The sequence below is a fragment of the Centrocercus urophasianus genome, unplaced genomic scaffold, assembly GCF_019232065.1.
Source record: "Centrocercus urophasianus isolate 14NV4802_14NV808 unplaced genomic scaffold, USGS_Curo_1.0 seq_21, whole genome shotgun sequence".
NCBI classification, from domain to species: domain Eukaryota; kingdom Metazoa; phylum Chordata; class Aves; order Galliformes; family Phasianidae; genus Centrocercus; species Centrocercus urophasianus.
This window is the reverse complement of record NW_024884767.1, coordinates 21,396,717-21,424,159: the sequence shown is the minus strand read 5'-3', so window position 1 is coordinate 21,424,159 and position 27,443 is coordinate 21,396,717. Positions and strand designations below refer to the sequence as shown.

Sequence of the window (27,443 nt, the reverse complement as noted above, 5' to 3'; positions counted from 1 at the left end):
GAAGTAAATCCATTGCCAAGGTGGAGCGTGCTATCTGGCTTTGTATGCACTGTCTTAGAGATACTAGATAGTAGATTGCTTATGGCGTTTCTTTGCAGGGCAAACCTATTTCCCAAGGCTTTGTACAGTGGTGAGTAAATTCACAGTGTACCTTTAGTCATCAGTTTCCCTGAACTTGGATACTTGCCTATTTCACTCATTTCTTTCAGTCTTTTATGACAAGGATGATCAGAACAAGTGTGAATGTTTTCCTGTTGTACATAGTGTGAGAGTTATTTGCAGATCCCCAGGAACAGTTGGTAAGGCAGTTGTTCTCTTTACATCCCCCTTTTGCTAAGCATTATGCCAACATTCATTCCTTTGAATGCTATTCACAGTTCTTTCTTGCAGAGGATTCAAGGAAGTAACTGCCAGTAAGCAACTACAAGATTCAAGGCTGACACTGGGGCTGCAGAGACCTGACTAGTAGGCAAAGAGTTGCCCTGGATTAACAGATGTAGGAGCAGTATAGAAAACCTTCCCATTTCAGGCATGGATGTAACCACTGCAGTTTTGTCATTAGCACGTGCTTGTCTTTCCTTCCATGAAGTCTATCAGTAAATTCATATTTATGGAAAAAAACTGATATATAAGAGCCACAGTTAGGCAGTTACTTTCCTTTCTTATAAAGTGTATTGATTGTAATTTTCTGTTCTTTTTACTTATTTTCACTTCAAGTGTCGCTAAATGTTTAAGAAATGTTTTTTACAAGCATACAAGTATGTATGCACCTCTTTTAATAATTTTTCAGTTGCTTCACAAATGTGATTGACTGTGTAGGCTTGTTTATGTGAGGTTTTTTTGTTTGTTTGGTTTGGTTTTGTTTTTAGAGCAGAAGATACCTCTACGCTGGTTCAAATTCTGGTGTGGTTCAATCTCCTGTGGCATTCTGTGAGATGTACACCACTTGTTTTGACTGCGTTTTAGCAAGGGATCCTTACTGTGCTTGGAAACCTCTTGAGGGTTCTTGCGTTGATATTTTTCAAGAAAGTGAAACTGAAAGGTAATGGCAGCCTTTGACTATAGTTGCAATTGGTTTTGTGTCTGTCTTACCTTATCTTAACAAGATTTTTTTTTTTAACTTATTGTTTTCAAACACATGCTTCTTCCTATCCTTTAATTGCCTACATAAAAAATTTCAGCTTGTGCTATTTAGATGAGATAAAATTTATCTTACATTAGAGGATGGACTGACATGGGAATCACATTTGAAGCTGTCATAATTGCACTATCTTTCACAGGAATTGGATTCAGAACATAGGTGGAGATGCATCTTCTTGTTCTGGTGAGTTACATTCTGTGAAGAATACTTATCCAGGTGGAATAGGAAGACTTGTATCTAGATTTTCATTTATATTATAATGTGTATGAAGTTCTCTTGTTTTTTTTTTCGTATTTGAGCATCCATACAGCCTTCATCTTGTCTTAAAATGTTTGTATTCGTGTACATTTCAGTGTGCAGTGCACAAAGTTCTGAAATGAATGGGGGTACCTCAACAGCACCTCATGAATGAAAGTACTATTTACCATAACAACTTCTAGTACAGAGGTCTCTGTCTCTAATAAAATAACATTTGACATTCTACTGTGAGTCTTGGTTAAATGCTTAATTGTTTTTGCTGGATCAGATGAAATGATGCTGGAAGAAGCTGCTTTTATTATGAGAGGGGAGGGAGGCTCAGTACATCATAGAGAGCAGCTGAAGTACCCTCTGGTGTATTTTAAGACAAGTAACTGCAGGTCCTTTCTTTCTCGTGTATGTTGCTGCCATCAGATTATGGAAATCTTAAAGAAGACTAGTGTTAGAGAACATTTGTACTGCAGAAAAGAGTACATTATTTATTCTGCTTTCATTTCTTATCTAGAGCAACCATGAGAGTTTGACCTGTTAGCTATATCTCATTTATCATATTGTATTGTGGGTATGCAATAGTTACTGATGTTTTCAGAAGAGAGTTGGAGTACTGATACTTAAATTTCTTAAAATTAAATTATTTCTTCAACATTTTGTTGTTACTTAAAATATACTACTTGGTTTGAAAGTTATACAAAGTTGAGCATCTTTTTTCAAATGATGACTTAGAGGCACACTCAATTTGGATCAACTAAGTCTCCCCTGCTTTTCTGGAAGTGGAAGCTGTTTTGGAGCTTTTTGAGGTGTCTGATCTTGTAATCTGTTTTGGTGTCCTGTACACACCTGTAGTTTAGTATTTCACAGAGACCTGCATGATGTTATCTTGGTCTTGAGATAATCTTAAGACTGCAGTCTTTGCGTTTCTGTTATGACTAGTACAGTCTCATGAAACTGTACAGAGTAGATCAAACAGGAATCATTGCTGATGCTTTGCACGTTTATTTTGGTGTTCCAGATAAAGTAAGAGAGAATTCGCTACAGCATACATTCAAGCATGGGAGCACAGCAGAGCTCAAGTGTTCTCAGAAGTCCAATCTGGCACAGGTAGTTTGGAAATTCAGGGATGACGTACTGAGGGTGGAGAGTCCCAAATACCGTCTACTGGAAAAGGCACTGCTCATCTTCAATTTATCAGAAGGAGACAGTGGTGTTTACCAGTGTCTGTCAGAAGAAAAAGTGAAGAATAAGAAATTCTCTCAGGTGTTGGCTAAGCATGTTTTGGAACTGAAGAAAGTCCAGCATACTACAGCAAGCCCAGTTGTGGCAGCTGCACCAATAGAAGGTAATAGCGATGTACCAAAAGTGTCAGCTGTATCAACTGAGGGCTCTACTGCTCAAACCTCAACCACTCAGATTGTACCGGTAACAACTGCGAGGATAATAACAAAACCCATTGGCCCTGTCCTAACAAGTGCAACCTCCAACATAGAGCTTTTCAATTCACTTCCTGACACAGTCCCTGAAAAGACAATGTTTCTGAAGTCAAACGATAACTTCCTGTTGATGTTCCTGTTCCTCTTCTTTTTTATTCTCTTCTTGTGCCTGCTTTCCTACAATTGTTACAAAGGGTATTTGCCAGGGCAGTGCTTGAAATTTCGCTCAGTCATGTTGCTTGGCAAGAAAAAAACAAAGTCAGATTTTTCTGATTGTGAACAGAGCGTGAAAGAAACCCTGGTGGAGCAAGGCAGCGTCAGCCACCAGAGTGGGGAGCAGCCAAAGCCAGCGCATGACACCGGCTATGAGACGGAGCCGGACTGTGGGAATGGACAGCTGCAGGACAGGGATGCACAGATGCCCAGGGAGGCCAAGGACAAACCTTTTGATGTGAAGTGTGAGCTCAAGTATGCTGACTCAGACGTGGAGGGAGACTGAAGGACAGCGTTGGTTCTGTGTTGGAAATTAACTATGGTACTACAGCTGTTTTTGAGCGCCGAGAACATGGTTGTGACCACTGAGCCATAGGCGAGCTTTATGTGCTTCAGCTACACAGCAAGCCACTTCACATTCACATCACACCAGATACAGAAGCAGTGTTCTTGTCTGCAGACCATACCATCTTGTATTGTTCTATCAGGTTTCTTTAAATGGCCAGTTTCAGATCCCCATTTGTTTATTCCTGGTTCTTACCCACACATGGGGTACTTAATGCTGGTGAACAGCTGCCCACTCCTTTTTGGCCATTTTCTTCCTTAGGATAAGAGTAACTAATTTAGTTGGCTTTAAAAAGTACTTCAGTCTGCAAATCTTTTAGCTGCCATTAAAAAAAGTTCTAGTTTAATTTGCATTCCAAATTGGAAATTAAGTTTAGTTTATCAGATTGGTAAATTATAGACTATTGTCCAAATTGGGACATTTTTTCTTTGCTTCTAGTGATTATTTTTCATTTGACGCTTTGTGTTTTGGCACGCTAGATTTCTTTAGTTGGTTAAAGTTAATTAACTTTTAAGTATCTTAGCTTTTAAAGAATATGGGGATATATAGTTGGCTTGATTTGTGTAAGATTCTCAGGGATAATCTTGTTTAAAGGCTTTTTTTCTCGCTGCTTTCTAGAAGTTTAGATAACAGTATTGGTATAAAACTTGTGGACTGGAGTAAGAAGGGAAAAGAACAAATGATAGATTTAGAAACATTTTATTTTCCTTAACCAAGCTGGACGTAGTCACCTGTTGTTTTTTTTCTGTACACCATTGGATTTTTCCACTTTCTTTTGATTATTTTTTTTTAATGAAACAGTACAGGCAAGCAGCTGTCACTTCGCGGTGACACTGAGAGAGGTTTTTTGCACTGTGAAAGCAAAAAAGGAATTGAAAATTCTCTGCAGTAACTCATCTTGCAACTCACTGGAATGGACTGTTAGGATACAGCCTGATAAGAAAACTTTGGGGATGTTTTTTTTTCTTTTTTATGATTCAGAAGTAACTTCTTTTCCTGTGACACATCTTTGCAGCGTCACCCTTTCTGGATGACACCTTCTAATCTCTTATGCAACTGGAGACTGAAACTGGAGCTCCTCAAACAATCAATAATTTGAACTGTTCATTTGAATCGTGTCTGCAAAAGTGAAAATGTGCATTTGTTTTAAGCCTGCTTCACAGCTGCACTGTTTGTCTCTAAAAGCATTTAGTGTGGTACAGTTCCACAGAGAGTTGTCCCTCTCACTGCATCTTTCTGTAAATATTCTAGGAGTGCATCTTAACAGTAAATAGCAGTGTACCTAGGCTGCTTCTCTATGTTGAACTTTCATGCAAACTAATTTCAACCATCTTAGTGTGAACAGTTTATATTTTATAAGATTCAGTTCGGTTTTATTTTTCTATTTTTAATTATGTACATATAACAGAATAAATATTAAAATGAATTGTATTACACTTTGACTTTTATGAAAGTTGACATAATGGCAATCCTTTACATACTGCAAATGCTGATGTTCCTTGTGGCTTCCTTTAAGGGGAAAAAAAAGAAAACTCTCACCAGTTTGGAGCGGGTTCTCTTCTCGGCTTTATTTACTTGGGTTGTAATCCTCTGGGGGATAGGACGGATGGACAAAGACGTGAGTGAAGGAGAAAAGTGTTTTGTCGTAGGCCTCTGGGGATATTTCCTTTTATAACCCTTCTAAAATTCATTTGTCATTTTGCATTATTTCTTCAATGTGTGATGTATTTCTTGTAACTTTATTCCTTAGTACCATTTTTTTTTTCTTTCTTTTCTGTCCTCTTCTGTCACACAGCCTCATCTCCTATACCTTTCCCTCCTACTGGTACTTCCTTTTTGTCTTGTGTGGGATGTGGTCCACCTCCTTCACCCACCAGTATCGAGCCTGATGTTTGGTCTAGCACAAACCCTCTAAAGGTCATGTTGTTGCAGCCTTTCCTAAATGACCAGGCACAGCATGTTAGTGCTCGGGGATCGTTCCACCTCTTCTGCCAAGCCACAGGTAAGTTGGAGGACCCCTGCGTGAACTAGCATTTTCCTCACTAAAGGTTTGGATATGTGGCCATGTACAGTGTATGTTCTTTTCTGATGCTTAAAAAAGAAAGAAAAAGACTATTTGTGAATGTATTGTGAACATGCTTTTGCTGCAAATTGGGCACTGCAGACACTCTCCTGCAAAATTCTGTCATTTAGCAGCCTGTTTAAATATGCAAAGTCAGTTGACTTCAATAGGCTCATTTGGATGCTGAATGATGCACTTGCATGCATATGGATGTGTAGTAGGTAAATATCTTCATTGTTAGATGTATGCAATTAAAAAAAATACCATTGGATTTGGATTTTGCTCTTATTTTGGACCTGGTCGGTTATCCCTTATTACTTATTTCAGATGATAAAGTATGTACTGTAATGGTAATTCCATTCTCTGAGGAATATATTGTCTGTGATCGATGGGAGCAAGTCAAAGCTATTTTTTTTCTGTAGAAATTATACATTTGTCATTCAGTTTTTGTTTGGACAGCATTTGCCTGGTTAAGTGAGAATTAATGCATCTAGACAGGTCTTAAAATGTAATTTCTGTCCTTTAAAAATTAGAGATTAATTTTGAAGTAGGATTGTTTTTTACTGGTATGTCTGTGATTGTTAAATGTTACATGGAATCAGGTCAAAATGCAGCTATCTTCATTAAAGCAGGTCTTACCAAAGACATGATTTGTATTTTCATGGCTAGAAACTAGCTGTGGGGTCTAGGTGGGTAGGAATAATTTTTTCACTGCTGCTGGTGACACTGATACCTTTTACTGTCCACCATGGAAAAAAAATCACAGAATAATGGTGTAAATACTGCAAAAGATTCAAGCAATTTGGTAACCAGGCAAACACTGCAGTGTCTGGGGCACGGGAGGAGCAGTGAGCTGATGATGTGCTCAGCTGCACTGAATTCAGGTGTGGTGGAGTGTGGGTAGTTCCTAGTTTGGTTCTGTTTCAAGCTTCATTAACACAGGCACCACCATCGTCCAATGCAGAATATCCTTGGACTTGTTACAGACAACCCATATCCTACCATATCCTGAGTGTGCTGAGCAACAGTTTGAGTGCATTTGCAAATGACCAGTGTGCAACATTGTGTTTTTGTTGTTTTTGCAGATAGATAAGATAGATCCTGTCCACTCTATGCTGTCCAGAAACCTGACTCCTCCCCTTAGCTGTTAGAAGCTTTTCTTATCTGTTCTGTAGCTTTTTGGTCTCATTAAAACTAACCCTCATATGTGAAAATAACAGTTCTGCAAACTTGGCGTCCTTCTTTAAAGAACCGTTCTGCAGTGACACTGAGGTGGGTGCCTGATGCACACCTACAGACTGCGGCTGTGCACTGTAGCAGTGCTGTGTACAGGCGGTGCAGGAGAGCTTCCCACCTCATGGGGGGAAAGTGCATCACTCACAAGTCAGTGTCACAAGAGCTTCATAGAAAGTTTTTTCTCTCCAGCAACACTTGGAATTACACAGGAAGCTGTGCAGGGGAAGAGCTGGAGTGAGGGCAATGAGAAGACTGCTACAGACCTACAGACCTAGCTCAACCTCAAGGAGTGCTCCTGCAGCACATATGCAGAATGGGCCCAGACGTGGCCATGTGCCAAGCTGTGCCGAGTGCCTGGCACTGGCTGAAGGCCAGCCCCCTAAAGCAAACAAGCTGTCCTACACTGCTCCACTCTAATGGACTCTGAGATTTTGTGGTGAGGCTTCACTGGAGCAGTGGCCCTAACTTTGATCAGTGCTGGGTTTGTCTTTGCCTTCATATGGGTTGCTGTGCCAACACCTTGCTGAGTGCTCTGTGTCTCACAGACCAGCTTCTCTGGTGTGCTGCTGCTGGCAGTCTGACTGAGGGTCAGTGTCAGCATAAAGCATGTGTGGTTGCCAGAGTCTGATGGAGTTAAGTGCGGGTGTGGGATGATGCTGTTTATTCCGGTGATTCCTGCTCTGACTGAATATTCATTACCTGAAGCCATTTTAGTAGACTAAAACCTTTCCTTCAGACAGATCTGCAGCATATCACATTCTTTGTTATTTAAACTGCACCTAGGAGATAACTTTAAAAGTCAAGATTGCTCTTCTAAGTGTTCTGTTAATGCCTTAAAAATATTACAACTTTTATAATAACTTAAGATTAGAGAATCAACCATATACTACCTAAAAGTCAAAGACCCTGAAAGTATATAATCTTGTTGCAGTGGATTGCAGTGCCCATACAGGAATACCTGCAGCGTTGGGGTTGAAAGGGACCCAGAGCCTGCCCAGTTCCAGCCCCCTGCCACAGCCTGCTCAGGACACTATCTGACCTGGGCACCTTCAGGAATGGGGCACGCACAGCTTCTCCGGGCAGCCTGTGCCAGGGCCCCACTCTGAATGAAAAGTTTCCCCCTAACATGTAATTTATCTACCCTCTTTCAGGTGTAGCTGTTCTCCTTGCCCTGTTACTGCATTCTTTGGCACGCCCTCCCACCCTTCCTACAGGCCCTCTAAGGCCACGCTTCCCTCCCTGGCTGTTGGCAGTTCTAGTTTCAAAACAGGAAGAATTTCAGCCCTCCAGTGGCTCCTCAGTGATATCTGCAAGCCAACTGAAATTAGTGGCAGTAGGTTCCATGATGTGGATGCCACGTTTTTAAATTCTGGCATCAACAGCAGATTTTATGTTGCATAGAATGTTTTCTGTTTTCTTTTATGTGTGAAACCTGTGGCCAATCTAAGAAACACAATAAGCAACAAGGTGCAGTTGGAGAATCTCTTCTTATTGACTTTAGGCAAAATGCTTAGAATGTAAGAGAAATTGAAATATTTTTCCTCATGAGGAAGTCATTCTAGTAAGAATGGATAGTTGTGGCCTGCCACTAATTTTTGCTGTTGTGATATGCTTTAAGATTAAAACATCTCAAACCACATTCAGGTTGTAGCCTGTCATATACTGTGAGACACCTGTGTGTGTCCTAGTGAAACAGCTCTGTGAGTGCCCTGGTGCATTCACTGCCAGATTGTACCATCTGCACCATATGTTGGCAAAGCACTCAGAAAATTCAGCAGGTTGATACTCCTCAAATACCTGAAATTGCACTGTGAGAAGCTTCTGCGCTGTCTGAATAAACTGCTCTCCGTTAGAAGATCTCTTAGGGCCGAGGACAGTGGCTGCCCCTGCTGACACGGGTGAGAGCCCAGGACAGGAGAACCTGTGGGAGATGGCACTGGTGCAGGCCTTTGTGCACACCTCTCTCCTGCATGTAATGCGTGTGAGACTTCAGCAGCACAGATAAAAAGTGTACTGCAGAATCTGTGACAGCTTCTGTTGTATATCTAATGCTGTATGTAACAGAAAGTGTAATGGCTGATGAGGTGGGAGCTGATTTGCAGCTGTTGCTTTGTTTTAACCCTTGTCAGCAATGGGTGCCCATCTCACCCCTTTCTCTGTCACTACTGGGTCTGTCCACTGATCGCTGAGCAGAGGTTGTAGTTTGTATACTCTAGAAAGGAGACTGAAAAGGCATTCTACTGTCAGAGGTATTTTTGTTCTCTGATTTTTTTCCATTTTATTTTACAAGATAACGTCATGGCTTTAAGATGGTGGACAGAGTGGGCAGGGAAAACAGGCACACTCAGGCTGAGGGTGCAACAATTCTTTGTTGCCAGACCCCAGTTCATCTCACTTAATTACTCTCCAGATGCAGTTACGTGGGTTCCAACCACACAGCCATGCTCTGGTTCCACTTAGAGCACAGCTGGGAGTGCTGGGGAGCAGGGACAGCCATACTGCAGCTCTGTTCTGCCCATAGGAGGGCAGTCATGTTCCACCTGAGTAGTGCAGCTGTGCCTGTGCTGTGCACACACTGGTGTTGGCCTCAGATCTGGCTATCAGCAGCACTGTTGCACCATTGCCAGCTAACAAACCATGAGCTGTGTTTCAGAACAAACTGTTAGCTGTTTGAGGTTAAATTCTTTGTTGGCAATTGTTGTCATATTATTTTAACTGTTTTCTAGAATGGTAATGTATTGATCATAATTTCTTACCCAGCTAACTGAAGTACAAAGACAGAAGGCCCAACAAACACACTGGTTTCAGAACGCTACAGAGATCCCCATCACAGCTCAGTGACCCTCCCCCTGCAGCTCCACCACTAACCACTCTGGGTGTTGCGCAGCTCGCAGCACTAACAGAAATGCTCATGCATTGTCGGGCTGCAACTGTTTGGGGCTTCAGGACACAATTACCTTTCCTGTGCTTTCATCTCTTGAGTGTCTTGTAAAACTTAATCCTTGCTCTGAATAAGAGCTTCTTGTGGTATGCTGAAAGTTCAGGTGATCAGCTCGATAGTGAATGCTAAATCCAGATTCCACTTTTTTTTTTTTTTTTTTTTTTTTTTTTTAAGTTCAAGTGATGTTTGGAAAAGTTCTGAGGAATCAACAAGCTAGCATTGGAGGAAGACATCTCATGTTTGTAGATGGCCACTGTAGTGATGCTATGCTTGTATGACAGCTGTGCATGACAAGCTCCTACTGCCCCGCCAAGCAGTCCCTGAAGGCACCTGTTACCAACTGCTGGAGCCTTGGGCCACACTGACAGCACCTGCTCTGCTGCACTGGGCTCAGATCTCTCCAGCTGGAAAGGTTTCTCCATCTGTTACAGAGGTGTGAGTACTCCTCGCTGGCAGCAGCTGTTGGGCCACCCGCTCTGAGCAGCCCCATTGTGTCCCAGACCCACAGGGCAGCTCTGCAGGGCTCAGCTCTGCCAGCAGGACTGGCCTGGCCCCAGCTCCCTCCCACTCCCCAATTTATGTGATCAGCTCCACTCGTAATCCATAATCACCCACTCTTACATTGGTATCTAAAAGGAAAGCTGTATGCCTGTTAGGTTTTGATGCCTATATAGCAGATGTGATATTGGGGACAACCAAGTGGGGTCCCTGGCATGCTGCTCTGCATCTACAGCTGTATTACTCCATTCCTCACCTCCTGGTATACTGCTTGATTTTAAGCTAAAATGGAACATAAACCCCACTTCAGTGAATAAAGTTGGGGGGTTGGTACACAGTTTAATGCTGCACGCAACTGAAGAAGATTAACACATGGCTGATGGGATGCTCCTGCAAACCTCAAGGGGCAGAGGCACTGCACCAACAGAGGATGATACCCACCTGGGAAATGAGCAAACGATCACACCACCACTGGGCATTATGGAGGGCTGGGCAGAGAAAGGGCATATTTGTTCTGCTGTACAGTGTTAGCTGTCTCCCTTCTAAAAGTTAAGACTGGATTAGGTTAAGAGTAATGAATGCAATTTCTATGATGAAGCAATGTTTTCAAAATTAACTACGTGAAGTATCATTCATTGTTGCCTAAATGTACCTGTCTACATATCCAAACTGGTTTGGTGTTTAATTCTCTGCTTGAATATTGTGTTTTAACATGAGCATTTTCTTAAATCTTTCAAGCATTCTTAAGGTGGATGGCAATGTAAGTAGATACATTTTTTTAGCTCCTGTTTTAAAGATTATATGTCATTGGTTTTATCATAGCGAATGTATGCTCACAGTCATTTATCTTCAAAAGATAAATGTGTAACTACTGCATCTTTGAGCATGAATTTATCTTAATCCAGAGTTGTAGCAAACCTGAATCTGAGAAATGTGACTTCATGTTTTTGCAGGCGTAACTCTTTGTGTTTTTCTGTTGTTCAGTTCTGAAATGGAAATCAAAGTAGGGAAAATACTGCATGGCCCCCAGGAACCAAGGCTGAATGCAGCAAAAGCAAACTCTGCCTGCAACCACACCACTGCAGCCCATGGGGGGGACCTAAACCAACACAGCCTACAACCCTCCTTGTATTGGGAAACTGTTTACTTTTTTGGAGAAATGTGTCTCTGAGTGGGCATTCAGTTCTGTTTCCAGAATATGTGTTGCCTTTAGCACCTGAAAACAGTGTAGGTCCTTTGGTGTCAGCAGTGACATGGAGCACTTGAAGTGCTTTTAGAGTATGCCCTGCCATTTCCTTGCCTGGCCCTAAAGAAGTGTTTTTTAAGCTCATGGTTGTAGGTAACAAACTGCTCTATTGTCATGTCATAGGGGTTTGAAGTACTGCTATTAAACAGATGAGCACATGGCTGTACTTGAGCACCTGGCTTGTGGTTTGCAATGACTGAGCAACAACCGATAAGCTTCAGTGAGCTCCTTCTGATCTGCACTGTGCTTGAGTCAGTCCTAGTGCCTCCCAGTCAGCCTGACCTCTGACACTTCCACAGGTTTCTTCTCTAGCCCTCATCCAAGGACAGACTTACCCATGGCAACTGTCTGCAGTTCTCATCGAGTGTTCTCTCAACTCTTCAAGGAATAAATCCAAAGCCTGTTTTTTTATTATTTCACTGCTTTTACCCACCGCTCTTCCCATTTGTCCCAACGCCAACTTCATTAATGTACTGAAATAATTTGTCCATTGTTACTGTCTCCCATACTTTTAGTTACATGTAATCCACCTTCAGTTAATCACAGGGTTAGGACAGCCATCTATAAAACATGATTTACTTTGTTTAAAGAACATTCTATGCTCATTTCCTGCCCCCAACTCTGACAGAGCTGTCGTCATTCCTTTGGAGAATGTGCTGCCTTCTTTCCACCCCTCCTTCCTTCCAGGATGAAATCCACCACACTGCAGTTAGATCACATTCTCTGCTATTCATCCTTGTACTTAATAAAAATTTCTTTCTCCATATTTGTTGGATATTAGCAAATGATTTAAATCTGAATCTAACATATGCTGAGAAGGCACACAGATAGATGTAAAGGCTGCCATGCAAGCAGACAAAAAATCAACACCAGGGAATGTGAAATCTAACTAGTTAGCAGGCCTAGAATCACTTTTTTTTTTTCTGAAGAAAGTTCCATATCAGTTTGGAATAAAAAAACCCAGCAAAATCTGACTGCTGTAGCAGGTTCTGTTCCCTCAAGACCCATTTCAAAGAATCCTTTATTTTCCTTTTATCCAGCTTTCTTTTTACACCTTCTCTCAGTGTAAGTTCTAAGTCCGTTCTGTATCCCAAGCCCTAAGGGAGAAAGACGTGTTTCTCAATTCCTGGTGGATTAGTAGCTGGACATGAGCCAGCAGTGTGCATCTGCAGCCCAGAAGGCCAACTGTGTTCTGGGCTGCACTAAAAAAAGAGGGGCCAGCAGGGAGAGGGAAGTGACTCTCCCCCTTTACTCTGCTCTTGTGAGGCCCCATCTGGAGCACTGCGTCAAAGCCTGGGGCCCCAGCACAAGGCATGGAATTCTTGGAACAGGTCCAGAGGAGGGCCACTAAGATCAGAGGCCTGGAGCACTTCTATGAAGATAAGTTGAGGGAACTGGGCTTGTATAGCTTGGAGACGAGAAGGCTCAGGGAGACCTCACTGTGGCCTTTCAGTACTTGAAGGGAACAGGAGGGGGAACATCTGTTTATACATGGGTTCATCATGATAGGACAAGAGGAAGTGGTTTTAAACTGAGACAGGGAAGTTTAGGTTAGATATTAGAAGGAAGTTTTTCACACAGAAGGTGGTGACACACTGGAACAGGTTGCCCAAGGAGGTTGTGGATGCCCCATCCCTGGAGGCATTCAAGGCCAGGCTGGATGCGGCTCTGGGCAGCCTGGTCTGGTGGTAGGTGACCCTGCTGATGGCCGGGGGGGGCTGAAACTATATGATACTTGAGGTCCTTTTCAACCCAGGCCATTCTATCATTCTATGATTCTGTGCTTTAAGAATTGCTGCAAAGTTCTTACCTTGACCCAGATGCCTTTCCCTTTAGTGAAAGGACACAGATATTATGCTTCATCCAATCTTGCTAACTTCCCACTAACAGCTGTTCTGTGCTACTATCAATAATTCTGATTTATTCAAATTCTATCCTCACATGTTAAGATTAATAGTAGCAACAACTAAAAGATTAGATTGCTCTTTGTTCTTGATCCAAGCTATTCTGTCTTGTCTAATTGCCTGCTGTGACAAATGGTCCCACACTTTTTTCAGTTTTGCCTTTCACTATTTCTGGCATCTTTGACATACTGAATTCTTGAACTTTTTCCCCTCCTAGCCTCTATTTCAAATGTTGGAAGGTATCTCAGAATGCTTCAGCCTTTCACCAGGCATGAGCTTCATCAGCACTAGTTAGCATGGCCTGCTTCTTCAACAGACTGATTCCATTGTCTGGTCTATCACGGTTGTGGGCCCTGTAAGAATACAGGCACAGAAAACTTGTTTTTGCATATGAACTTATTTACAACTACAGGTTAAACCTAAATTATCAACGATACTTTTTTTTTTTTTTTTTTATCCCAGCTTTTTGGTGTCTAGAATTTCAGCTGAAGAAACTTAAGAAACATTGAAACCAAGCTTTTTATGTCTTTGAGCCTAGTCTTGAGGTCCTAAGCTTTCGCTTTTTTCCTCAAAGACTCAGCTTGTATTTTTCTCCCCAAGTAAGCTGACTGACATTTCTACAGGTCCAGATGACTCCCATTTTGTCTGGAAGAAGAATGGACAGGAAATGAAGGCATGCATCACTGAACAGGCTCACAGGCTGTTTGATGGCAGAGTGCATGTCCTCAGTTGGGTGAAAGATTCAGTATCAGGAAATACAAAATATAAATGTTCATTCATCTCAAAGATTGGGAACACAACATCAGAAGTGCTCATCAAAGTGAAAGATACAGGTAGGCTGGTTCTGACTGTACGCTCTTTTTGTTGGCTCTGCCAACAAAGGTTTTGCAGACACAGAAAATTGCTTCTTTCTCACCCTCCCATGGAACTAACCTGCAAATCAGCAAATATGCCTTAGTAATGAAACAAAAACTGTTAAACGAATGGACACGGATTGGATGTGAGTACTGAGAATACAAAATACCACTCTGCAAGAACTATGCAGGGTGACAAAAACCTTTGCTTCTAAGGAAGTGAGAAAAAGAAATGCCCAGTACATGGGCCTGAACCAGCTGAGCACCTGATAAAAAGGCATGGCAACTCCTGGAAGCACAAGTGCAAGCAATTCACTTGTGCAACCCTGGGCCCACCCTCCTCCCCAACCTCATTTAAGGGCTTGAAGCTGAGTGAGAAGTATCTCTACTCGCAGTTTGCCTCTACTGACAGTTTTCCTGTGAGCCCTATCTTCAGAATGGGGTAAGCTATTCCTTCCTTATTACTGGATTGTGACTAATACCTTCTTGAGCTATCCAAAAACTGGTCAGAGGTAATTGTTTATTTCATACTATACGCTTGCTATATGGGATATTTAAATATTGGGTGATCTGTGAGTTGCCTGTAGTCAGGTGGATGCAGTTCCAACTTTTTTGTTTTGCCACTTATGGGCCAGAGGTCAGACAGCTCAGCTGAGCACTTGGGTAAGATCTTCACGCAAGCAGAACTGATAAGGACAACTTGAGTACCTTTTACAACTAAGTTTTGCAACTTACCCATACCTGCAGAAAGTCTTAATCTCAAAAAAAAAAAAAAAAACAAAAAAAAAAAAAGCATCAGGAGCAACAAAGGTACATAAGATTATTTTTTTAATATGGAAAAGAAAAAATATATATATTTACCTGATTAGTGCTAAATGTGAATCAAGTCAAGAACAGCTTAGCATAGCCCTTTTCAGCTGAAAAGGAAAGCAGAATGAGGAGCATCTCAGTGAAACTGCTATCAGTACAAAGCAGGGAAGCTTTGAAAGCATTATACCATGACCATCTTGACAGATACTACATCTGTGTCTGCTGCTACCACTAGAGTGGTGGGGACTACAAGGAAAAAATGTTTGTAGGCAAGACTGGACTAAAAATTCATCAAGATGTGGTAAAACAGTCCATCTTATGCTCTGAAGTATGGAATAAAGAACAACTCACTACATAACACTACTGTAAAATGAAGAAATCACAAACTAGATAGTTGGCTGTATTATATTCTTTTCTTCATCCTTGGCATGATGTACCTGCAACATTCCTCTGCTTCTAAATGGCTTAAGCCTGCGAGTAGGTGATTTTTTTTTTTTTTTTTTTTTTTTAATTTTTATTTTTATTTTTTTTTTCCTAAACTTGGACTGACAGATAACCAGAACCTCTGGAGTGACAGTCTGCTCGCACTAGAGGTTGTAAAGTTTGCTGCAGAGGGGAAGAGACCAGATCATTTGAACAGAACTTACTTCCATGTAACCTAAGAGAAGGTAGAGCTGAACAGAAGATAAAATGGTGCCTTGCCTTCCTTTGAGCCCAATCACCAGTAAAAGCACTGTGGCTGAGTTAATGTCAGCTCATTTGATCACTATTTAGTTACATAATCATCCAATTTACAATTTTCAGATAGTGTTGGTAAGAATGGATGGACCGAAGAATTTGATACTTGGAGAACTGCTATCAGTGAACATGACAAGATGATGCAAAAATGGAGGAAGACATGGGTAAGAATTTTTGAAACTGATCTCTCCTATGGACCTTTCTATAGGACAGACTAGTCTTGCAGCTATCAATAGCCAGTGACCCACTGGCAACTGAATGGGTTTATGTAACAAAGTGATCAGAGCTCCTGTACGCGCTGTCAGTCTGACCCTCTCAACAGTATGATCTGCCTCATCCGTCATGTACACTTATGTCAGCTTGCTCCCACAGTGCACTAATCAAATTCTAAGTAAGTAGTCCTCATCCTACCCCAAAGAGTCTGCTTGCCAAATAGAGCAGATGTTTTCACATTAATGTGTTGATTTTGGTCTGCAATACAGTACTGGAGCTTGTAAATGATATTGTTTAATCAAAGCCACCCTTATTTAAAAACAAAAACAAAACAGAATCCCAAGCACCTACTTAGATTTAGTGTTTTTCTCCAACTGTTACAGCAAGCATTAATTGATAGCTGGGTACCGCATGTACTTGCTGCATGTGTAACAGTCAGTATAAGTAACCTTTTAACCCCACTTTATTTTAACGATATGTTGACAACTTGTTCTTTTTATCCTTCAGGGAAGTTGCAACAAGAAAAGCAGCCTCTCATGTACAAAGGAATAAACAAACTGGAACGAGGAACATATGTAACTTATCAGTGCCTGGCACTCTTAATATCACAGCTTTCAAAGAGGTATTTGCAAATGTTAGTGCTGGCATTACAACTAATGTTCAGGAGAAATCTGCTGAAGTTTGAGGTAGAACATGATATCCTTGCTCATCAGAGAACCAGCACAGTGTGTAGCCAGTGCTATGAGAGGCCATCTTCCCCATGCTGGAGCCATCTATTTTTCTGGCGCTTATTTTAGCTGAACTTCAAAGAATGACTAGTGGTCCTAGGATGACTTGTGCAGCTCAAACAACGTAACATGATCTATGCCTTCTGTTCTGAGTTGATTAAGCAAACTAATTATTTTGCTCTTGAGGCTCTTGGAAGGTAAATTAGAGATTGATAAATAAGATTTGAATAACTTTATTTCAAAGGCACTTCCACTCTTCCATTCTCCATTCAAGCATTTACCCTTGAACACAGTTCCTAGTATTCTGAAGAACAATCTTTTCTGGTATAAGCAAGTTCATTTGTTCAAACATATGCCTTTTGGTTATAAAGCTTCTGTACCAAATGAAGAATTTTTGACTAATGCTCAAAATAAAGATGACTCACAAAACACCCAAGTTATTTTTCCACATTGAGTTAACTATGGTAGCTTCAAACACTTACAAAGGGAGTGAATTTCAAGACTGCATTTGTGTTCACTTATTTCTAGTGGACAACTGCAGCTTGAAAATGTGCGGACCCACTTATTTCAGTTTTATTACAGTGCTGAGATTTGGCCTTCTGCATCCATTAAGCAGAAGTATCTGAAATCATTTTTCTTTCTTTTATCTTAATTATTTTTAAGCAGGTGCAACGTCACCGAAGAATAGTTTAAAGACTTCTGTATCTGACAGCAGTGAGGCAGCTACTTTCCAAAGTATGTGTTCCACTATTTATAAATGCATGACAGAGAGGCTGGCTGCAGCACACAGTATCTGTATCTCTTTTTCAGAACAGTGGATCAGTTATGTGCCTCCTCCAATGACTTTCTTAGGCTTGTCCTCTTACATCTGTAAGCTGTAAACAGAGGTGTTCATATTTACATTCCCATGAAAGAGCTCAACCACAGCATTATGAGCACAGTTTGTTTTCAAAATTTACTTAATGTACTGGATAAAAATTTTCCCTACCTTAGATACAAACTGATATTGACTTAAAAACTCTTGCATATATGTATACTGGCATAACCCTGAAACAAAGGAATGAGGAATATGTCAGCATGGAAAGCCACAGACAGGAAAGCAAGCTGGTCCATCTTATGTCCTCCGGCTCAAAAGCAGGATCTGTAGTGAACGGATTGCAGTAGTATCAGAGAGCAAAAAAAAAATTATCACAGGGAAAGAACTAACTGGTAATCTTCAACACTACAGCTTTCCTGAACTAGTTTCCAACTAGCTGCCTGCCCAGAATTCACCTCCTGCTGAAGGGTATAAAGTGACACTTATGCCAAACTGCTCACCTGAGCAGGATTATGAAAAACAGAACAAAAACAACAACAATTTTTTTTTTTAAAAAGAGCTTGAGTTCTTTAAACAAGAACTAGAAATAGAAAACAAATCCCCAAAGCTCCAAACATCCAGCATATGGAATCTCTCCCCCAAACTTCTTTTGGTATATTGCACTGTTAACAAATTTAAGTTCATAAGACCATTACTAATATGCCAAACTTGTTCAGGTTGTTCTTGGTTTAAACAACTTATTTGCTGTTATCATCTACTATAGTAATCAGCCAAGTACACAGAACTTAGAAGAATGAGCCAGTGTCTTATATACTCCAGTGTGCATTTTCTGTAAGGAGATTCAGAACAGCTTACTTATCTGACTTAAACTTTTCTTTTTTTTGCCACTCTCCCACCTGGATATTTAATTTCAGATAAAATATTTGTAGATCTATTACAAAATAAAACTTGAAAGCCTAGCAGAATATGATCTGCATTTAGTGATGCTCTTCTGAATTCAAAACCGCCATGTCAGCAGTTGCACTCTTTTCCAGTTCCAGTGCATAGGGGTTATATTCTTCTTCAAGGTTTTTCTTCCAGATTTTAACTTGAGGACGTTAAAACAAAACAAAACAAACAAAAAGAAAATGAAAAAATTCCAAGTTAGTGCAAAACTCTGTAGAAAAAACTTCAAATGAAAAGCCACTGACTTTCAAATTCCTTATCCTCAAAGCAAATGTGAAGATAATTTGGCACATTGGCATATACGCTACTCAGCATCAGATGACCCCATGAAAGAAGACTTCAGGCGTGAAAGAATGCCCTTAGGTCCTTGGTTCAGCCATCTGCTCAGGTAACACTTAACTACGAAGAGGGCTAAAGCAGTCAAATTTTAGGGTTGCCTAGAGTTTTGTGATAAATATCATCAGCTGAATGCATTAGCAGAAAAGGAAAACCTTTACAGAATTTGAGTCTACTGTAACTACAAAGCATGCAGTTTAGGAAAGAAACACACAATTTTCTAATAAATGTACATAGTAAAGGTAAAAGCCATTCTGTAAAAGCCTCCTTGGACAAAACAGTGCATTTCACCTAACATCAAAGCAATTTTGTCTTTCTCAGCCAGACCTCAGGTTCACAGAACTGGGGGAAAAAAAAAGACCACAGAAAAGCACAGTTCCTCATTACTAACCGTTAACATGCCAGGTGCCATTAGTTTCAGTGAAAACGGTAAAGCAGACTGAAAACTTGAATTAAAAATAAGTCAATAAATACTCACTGTAATTTGGTATATCCTCATCATTGTCCTTGGGAGAAGTTTTACCAGTTTCTGACAAGCAACTTTTTTCAAATTCAGTGGTTATGATGCTGAGTTCAGTTTCTGTTTGTCTTCCTTCAGCTTCTTCCTCTAAAGCTGCTACCATATCTTTGTAGGCCTTCCTGGCCTCTGTTGTCAGTTGTACCATTCTATGAAAATGATCCTAAGGAAATATTAGTATAAACTTTTATCACACAAAATTTTAAAATCTTTATGGAAATCTGTAATGGACATCCCTTATTCAAAACATATGGATATTTATATAGAAAGTTCAAACATAAACTGTCTTTTTAGTAAAATAGTATGGATATTTTACTGCAAAATCATGAATGGAATTTTTTTCAAAAACAACGAGCGAAGCTTGTCCACACAAGCTTAAAAAAGCTGCTGTCCACATTACATCCATTTTCATGGCAAATCTATCTTGGTGATTCATTCACACATGTATTCAGCTAATCAGAACAAGGCGATGTTTAAAACTGCCCTCCATATTCAAAGAATCACAGAACTGTAGGAGCTGGAAAAGACCTCTGGAGATCATCTAGTTCAACCCACTGTTAAAGCAGGTTCTCGATAGTAGGCTGCGCAGGAAACCTTCTCTGTAGGTCTTGATATCTCCAGAGAAGGAGGCTGTGTAACAACTCTGGACAGCCTGTTCCAGCGCTCTGTCACCCTTACAGTAGAGAAGTTCTTCTTCATGTTCATATGAAACTTCCTGTGTTCTAGTTTGTGCCCACTGCCCCTTGGTTCTGTCACTGCGCACCACAAAAAGAACCTGGCTCCATACTGTTGACTTCACTTTTGACCTTAGCTTTTCCCCCACCTGCAAGAAGATTGTTTAAGAGCATCCACTGTTTGATTAAATGCTGCAGCTCGGCACCAGATTACTTGTTATCGAAGTATGAAAAACAAAACAAGCATTAACAGAAACATAACATCTTTGGAAATAGGCATTTTGATAAGAGATCTAAGTGGAAATGATGTTAGGAAGAGACAGCAAAATCACTTTTTTTAAAAAAAAAAGTGCTGAGTGGTCATACATTCATAATTAACTTCACATAGAAATCTCTAATTTGGGATTAAGAGTATAGTGTGCAAAAGCAAAATAAAACCTCAAAATTAGAATTATTTTTTTCCCCTAAAGCTAAAAACTAAGTAAAGCAAAACAAAAGCCTGAAGTTTATTTTTTAACTCACCTGAGCTCCATCATAGCTAAAAATTCCCACTACACTCACAGGCACTGCTTTGTTCACACAGCGACCCAGGGCCTTGCGATTAAGAGCAAAAACAAATGGTATATTCTGCTCACAGGCACAGTCGATAATGTTGTGAAGAGTCTCATCCAATCCACCTGGAGCAGACAACAAAATTAACAAAAAAAAAAACACAAGTTTTTTTGTTTTTTTTTGTTTTTTTTTGGTTTTTTTTGTATCTTATTTACCCTTTGACTGAATCTTCTCGCAGTTAGGAGAGATGATGACACACTTCAGTTTTTTCAGCCTCAGATGTTTCAAAACTTCTCTAAGGCCCATAACAAGCCTGCGTTTTATCTTCGCCTTTACTGGGTCTTTCTGATACAAACGATCTTGGAACCGAACCAATTCTTTCAAGAGATCTGTCACACAACTGTCAACTTCTTTACTAAGTACTTGGCTGCAATAACTGGAAGAAGGAACAAATTAAACATTAACAACTCTGAAATTACAAATACGTCTTTGCCTTTTTTCTACCCCCAGTCCACACATACTTGTGACATAAAAGCAAAAAAAAATTACTTTGGATTTTTTTTCAGTAACTAAGAACTTACAGAAAAAATTTAGAAAACTGTTAAATTCCACAATTAACAAACTACACTAAAACATAATGCAGTATATATAAATGAACACACTAAACCCATATATATATTTGTATGAGTATGTTTTTGTATTTTTTTCCATTGAAGCATTTTTTCTGACATCTAAATCAGACAGTACAACAAACAGTATATTTAAAGTCTTCTTTAAATATATTGCTACTCATGATGAAGGTGGAAATCTGAAATACATTTCTCTTCCCAGATTCACATTGTTTGCCTTTCATCCTGTTTCACATATCACAGCTATCAAACCACAACCTTCTAGTTTTCATAAGGAGAAGATGATAACAGATGTACTCCATCCTTCTGGTATTCCCTGGGAAACATGAGGGTTCCATATTAATTTTTCTCCATCTTTTACACAATCATTCACTGAGGAAGGATATCAAGGAAAGAAACTAGAGATATCTCAATTATACACCCAGAAGAAGATGCCAAGTGGTAAATTCACATACCATTACAAGAAGAAAACGCAGGATCTATCCTGGCTCTCGAAGACATACAAACTTTTACTTAACTTCAAAGAGTTTTTTTTTTTTATTTACTGTTCCCAGTTTTTTCACTAAATCTCAAAGTCAACTAGAATACTGAAAAACTCAGAAAATCTAATCTAAAGATACCAAGTATTTTTAGCTGAATGTTCTACACTTCCTAGCGGACAGACCAGCCCCCTGTGCAAATTCGAACAGGGCAGTCAGTAAAACACTGTCGCATAAACATCAATTAAGTAATTTTTCAAGCAAATAACTTAAATTAATACATGGCAAGAGATAAAATGACAGTGGTATCAAGATTAATATTTACAATAACAACAATTATAAAGAAGGACAATGGGACAATGGTACCCTTAAGGGAAAATCAGAAGTTAAACTCTTTGTTCACAATTGTTAAAACCAGTCATAATTACTACACTGGATTTCTGACCTTTTCACACATAATGAGGACTATTTCTTTTTTACTAAGGAAGCATACACGTATCTATTTAAACAAAACTGAAGTGTCTGCACAAAATAAATAGCAAGTCTTCTTGCCTTGCACAGCATGAAAACGTCATCTCACTAGTCACATACTTCACATGTTTGCCATTTGGCTGGTAGCAGAAAACCAAACTATACACTGGAAATAAGTTGTTGAGTATTAAACTGGTACTCTTATTAATGCAACACTCATACTAAACAGCAGCTCCTTTTCATTCCTTAGCCTCTCAAAAATTTCTCATCTTTTTTTTTTCCCTGCAAGGATCATGTATTCTAAAGTGAATATTACAACAATGTACAGACATGTTTCTCTGGATATCATTTCTTCATTTGTGTGCCAGCTTACAGAAAAACTGAAAAAAAAAAAGTGGAATCATTAATCCAAATAGTGCTGCACAGAACACATTTAATATACGTTGTTAAAAAATGCTATATTTGTGGAATTGCAGAAAAAACAAACATCAGTACAATCCATACTTACTCTCTAAATCTTCTACTATGGATTTTTGGAAGATTAGATGTTGACTGCTTTGAAGTCATAGAGCTTTCTGTAGATTCCTTGATCTCTGTGCTCCCCAGAAGCCCTTCTACAACTTGCATTACAGGAACAACTATCATGCAAATAAAGATATTTCAATAAAAAGACAAACAAAAGTGCTGTGAAGAGACTGATTTGTAAATTTTCTATCTCCTGAAGTTGTTTCAGTACCACAGCAGTCTGTAGTAACAGGAAAACAAGTCGTTTAGCTTTCTTTTTCTCTCGTACCTCTTTTTAAAACTGATTGCCAGAAAGACAGTCTCATGATGCCATATAAATCCATTAAGCATTTAAGTGTGAAGCAATAATCTGAATACCTCTTACTCAGTTACAGAGAGTACAATTTAGGCATACTTTACTCTAGATAAACCCATACTGAACACTGAAAATTCCAAAAATACAGTTTTTGTTTGGCAGTACTTAGTACTATTTTTTAAAGTATCAAGTGTACTCACTCACAGATCTCAACCTATGTACTGTATTAAAGGACTGTCCTGAAAAATACCTGCTTGACTATCCTGTGGAAGTGCTTCATCTTCAGTAGCATTTTCTGCAGACACACAGGAATTACCTCCATCCTTTGGTACTGCTGTCTGTTCTAACAGGTGTTGCTGTTTTCGCAGTTCTCGTTCTTTCAAAATAATCTAAAAAACAAAAATAAATTAAAAATCAGTATCACAAAGCAGTTTCTCTTATCGGGTACTTACGTACAGACCACTCAAAAATAAAACTGGTACTACCATTTAAAGTTTACATGTATTTTTTTAATTTACATAAAAATGCTGTAGTTCCTCAAAGCACCATTATAGAGTAGGAAAAATATTAAATCTATATGCAAAGAATTCTTTTTCCTGGACTACTAGTGTTTGGGTGGAGAAAAGCATTTCTAACGATCTGTCTAGCTGGCAAAGAGAAAGTTAAGCAAGTGAAATGCCCTCCTCTCTACCTTTCTTCTGTAGACTGTCAATTTGTAGCTATACAGCTCAGCAACAAACGCTCTCTGCCTCCCTTTGCCCTGCCCACGTTGTATCACATGCAGTGTAGTTCACTTAACTACGAATCTACCCTTGCCAACTTGCTCTCCTGTCAGAAAGTCGAAGTCAGTCTGTATTGCACTGCTGTTTCTGAACTTGCAGGATGAAGTTAAAAACAATAAATAGATAACCATCTGCACGGTACACAGAAGAAGGAAGGTAAGACCTGCTTGATTCAAATATGCTGCTGCAGGTAAAAGAACTAAATGCTTTTTAAAACTCATTTTCTACCTTTCTAGCTGGCTAAGAAGCACTTAATGTACACATGGCTACTAGCTCAGCTCATATGCTCAAAGTTTGTAATGGAGGCTAATTGCCCAAATAAATTTACCCTTTTGTGTTTGAAAGGAAGAATGAAGAATAAAAATAAGTTTCCTACCATTACAGAGAAACACAAACATTACAGAGACAGAGTAGATCTCTGTCTTCTCAGACCTAGTTTGGAAAATAAATGAAGACAGAGCAGCCAAAGACATAAAGTAATTACTGTCATCCCCCAAGAGTTTGTTATCATTTTATACAGTATCAAACTCAACTAAGCAGAACAGAATAACTACTGATCAAAGCAAAAACTAGTGATGGAGTGCTACATGAGGAAAGGAAAATGCTAGATATGAAATCAGTAGTATCAAAATACTTAGTATAGAAGGTGTGACAATGAAAAATATGAATGGGCAAAGCGAAAAAGAAAAACCCCCTGGCTGATCTAACGCTAGCTTTTGGAGTCAGCAGAAGTCCCAGCTTGGAAGAGTACAGACACATTAATTAATAACTGCTTGTTCCATTCTCCTCAGTCCTGCAAATAAGCATATCCTGTCCAAACCAAACAAAGTTTATTTGGATATCCTTCTGCAACAATCATTTGCACGCACTTTTGTACAGGCAGTTCTTCAGCTATTGAGTCATTTTGATGTGAATTTGTATACATCATTTGGCAAGACTTCTCCTTCCCTTTTTCTTCTTAAACCAAGGAAAGCTAGAACTGAATTTAGGCAAGTGGAAGCTGAGATGTAGATCTCTGTACTACAAGATTTAACTAACTCTGAGTAATACTAAATTCACATTAGCCTGTAACTATTAGCCTGTAACTATTTAATGTAAAAATATCAGCACCTTTTTAAGAGGCGTTGGTCTCTTTGCTTTAGGGACTTCTCTCTGCTTTCCTTTCTTCACCAAAGGAGCGCTGGAATCCAAGGGGTTATGAGGCATCTTTTCTTGGTTTAACCGATGATTTTTTGTGGCTGTAGCAGATTCTTTAGAAAGCAATGGTATGGCACCAGCAACTGAGATAAAAAAGAAGTCTGTGTCAGACACCTGTAACAAAATAGCTAAGCCAAAATCCAATGCAAGAATATACTAGCCCTGTTGCAGTCACTGTATATACTACATTTGTGTTGTGTTGCTATTAAAAATGCGTACAGGCAACCCTGTGTCATGAAACAGTACTCTTCAATAAAGATTCTTCTTTACTTCCAGAAAGTTAATGACATTTCCTCTACTACCATTATGCAATTGGAATCACAAACTGTATCTCAAAAGCAGAATTTGGCAAATCACTGCACTCCATGCTACCTTCAGTACTAAACCATTCCAACTCAATAAACCTTCAGGAATCTCCAGGTTTCACTGTAATGGCATTTCTTTCTCCATGCTCACGTTTTGTATTGTGTTAATATGAATACTGAGTTCTAGGATTAAAGTTTTTAGATTTAATTGCTGTAAGTAATCTGGTGCAGTCACTCCAACTATTCAACCATTCCTAATTAATGTTGGTTGAAGTTCATTTGCAAGTAAGTAATAAACAAAGTAAAAATACTGCTAAGTCTCTTTTGCTCAACAAGGATGGCCTTGGATGCCTACTATACCTGCATTATTCTGAGGGCTCAGGGCAGAGGAGCTTTAAATGACTGATTAAGTGACTGAACCTGAACCTGTCAAAACGCAACCTAACAACAAGACTCCACTTGCAGCTTACATCACTAAAAATTGCTGTATGATGGTGACAGCACTCTGTCAAACTTCCAGGATCTGTAATATAAACTAGGTTACATTACCAAGTAAACGAACAGAATGACATAAATAACAGTGGAATCTGTTTGACATCTCTGTACCTGAGAAAACGTCATTCCACTAAAAACTACACAAAGTTTCTGGCAATTTGCCTTAAGCCATTCAAAGCACTTACACACTAAACCTCCAATGTCACATATACTATAACTAACATAAGCAGCTTATTTCATAAAACTGTACATTGCAACTTTTCTTTTTGGGGTCCCGTGTAACAAAGGCAAATTGAGAACACTGCCAAGAATGCAGTGCTGTGTGCTAGCACAGGCAAAGACAAGAATTAAAGCTGGATTTGTAGCATTATATAAGTATAAATCCTGCAGGCACCAAATACTTCATTCACTGTGTACTTCATTTCTTCATTTATTATCACTGAACATGATGGCTTCAACAGTTTGCCATTTTGAATAACAGGTGCATTTCCAAAATTGAACTTTTAAATTCAAATGGCTACTACTTTACTATGTTTTTCCATCTATATACTACTCTCTAAATGAAGTAGCAAGCAGAATGAAATACTAAACTTCCTCCACAGCTGTATTCCTTGCCTTTCTTGCTCTCTGTGCTTCTTGTCTGGCTACAGAGCTCAGCACAATGTCATATTATAAAATAAAGTTCCATTCTGGTGTATGCTGATTTAACAGCACTGAGTAATAATAAAACAAAATACAAAGGTGAGGTAACATCTGCCTTATACTTCCAAGATATCAACATGACACATTAATTTATCTTGTGCAGCAGATTCAGATATTTGGAACATTAGAAAGTAAGTCTTGTGATCCATAAACTTATGCCTTATTACCTACTTTACAGTCCCTGCATTATATAAATATATACAATCAAAACTGGTTGCTAGCATCTCTGCAGCATTGGCTGGCTCAAATGATAGGAAAAAAATCAAGAGCAGAATAAAAAAACTCTTACAAATCTTTCAGCGAAGTCTCAATGAGGCTTGGTACTTTTAGCTTTTTTAAAAAACTCACAGAAATCATATTAAACATTATGAGATTAACGCTCCTCTGATTAGCTCTTCTTCCATAGTGCCAAAATAAGGTGAGAAATTTTATCATCATTAACTCTAGCAAACATCATATTTCTTTTTGAAAAACATGAGGCACTAACACAATCAAGACCAAATTTACACCTTCAACAGAAAATACACAGAACTATTTGTTTCCTGTATACACATCAACAAAGTTTGATGAATTCTATTACCAAAATGCCAAAATGTAGCACTTTTTAAATGGCAATTACTTCACAATTATCAGGAACAACAGAACTCATCCCTTGACTTGGGCTGACTGATTCCCACCTGTATTTGCAAAGGAGTATTTTTTTTGCTTTTGTTACAGCTGAGACCTTCTAGCATCAATGGAATTTAAGATGGCATTTGTTATCACAAAGAACTTTCTTGTATCACAACAGCAACACACTTAGATTCTAAGACAAAGCAAAAACCTTTAAAAACATCACTATTTTCCTCAAAACTCAATTTTTAAAACTTCTAATGGTTACACCAGGTATTCTTTCACAACTCATTGCTCTAAAGATTTTTCTTTCCCCAAGTCTTCCTCCAAACAATTCAGATTTTATTTTATTTTTAAAACAAAGATCTGCAGAAAGCATAATGTGACTCTGGCGTGTTTGAACTGTGCTCCTGCTTCACAAATCACTGCATATCAGAATCAGGAGGCATTTAGAAGTTTGAATACTTGTAACTGAAGATGAAAGACAAAGAAAGT

At 39.2% G+C, this 27,443-nt stretch overlaps 2 protein-coding genes across 9 annotated transcripts in view; one reads left to right on the top strand and one right to left on the bottom strand.

Annotated features, from left to right (window-relative positions):
* The window catches only part of SEMA4D (semaphorin 4D), an 88,051-nt gene extending 81,387 nt beyond the window's left edge, over positions 1-6,664 (top strand). For all 6 annotated transcript variants that reach the window (XM_042823111.1, XM_042823114.1, XM_042823112.1 and 3 more), the window contains 3 exons: positions 870-1,042; positions 1,281-1,324; positions 2,409-6,664. In XM_042823111.1, the coding sequence (XP_042679045.1) occupies positions 870-1,042; positions 1,281-1,324; positions 2,409-3,325 (1,134 nt within the window). In that variant the 3' untranslated portion in view covers positions 3,326-6,664. The remainder of the gene's footprint in view (positions 1-869; positions 1,043-1,280; positions 1,325-2,408) is intronic.
* Positions 6,665-16,832: 10,168 nt separating this feature from the next.
* SECISBP2 (SECIS binding protein 2) overlaps positions 16,833-27,443 on the bottom strand; it is a 28,885-nt gene continuing 18,274 nt past the window's right edge. For 2 of the 3 annotated variants that reach the window (XM_042823119.1, XM_042823116.1), the window contains 7 exons: positions 24,748-24,917; positions 23,106-23,244; positions 22,544-22,673; positions 20,672-20,892; positions 20,427-20,581; positions 19,192-19,393; positions 16,833-18,519 (listed from right to left, as the gene is read on the bottom strand). In XM_042823119.1, coding sequence (XP_042679053.1) covers positions 18,410-18,519; positions 19,192-19,393; positions 20,427-20,581; positions 20,672-20,892; positions 22,544-22,673; positions 23,106-23,244; positions 24,748-24,917 — 1,127 coding nt within the window. In that variant the 3' untranslated portion in view covers positions 16,833-18,409. The remainder of the gene's footprint in view (positions 18,520-19,191; positions 19,394-20,426; positions 20,582-20,671; positions 20,893-22,543; positions 22,674-23,105; positions 23,245-24,747; positions 24,918-27,443) is intronic. The other variant, XM_042823117.1, reaches the window with a different exon arrangement.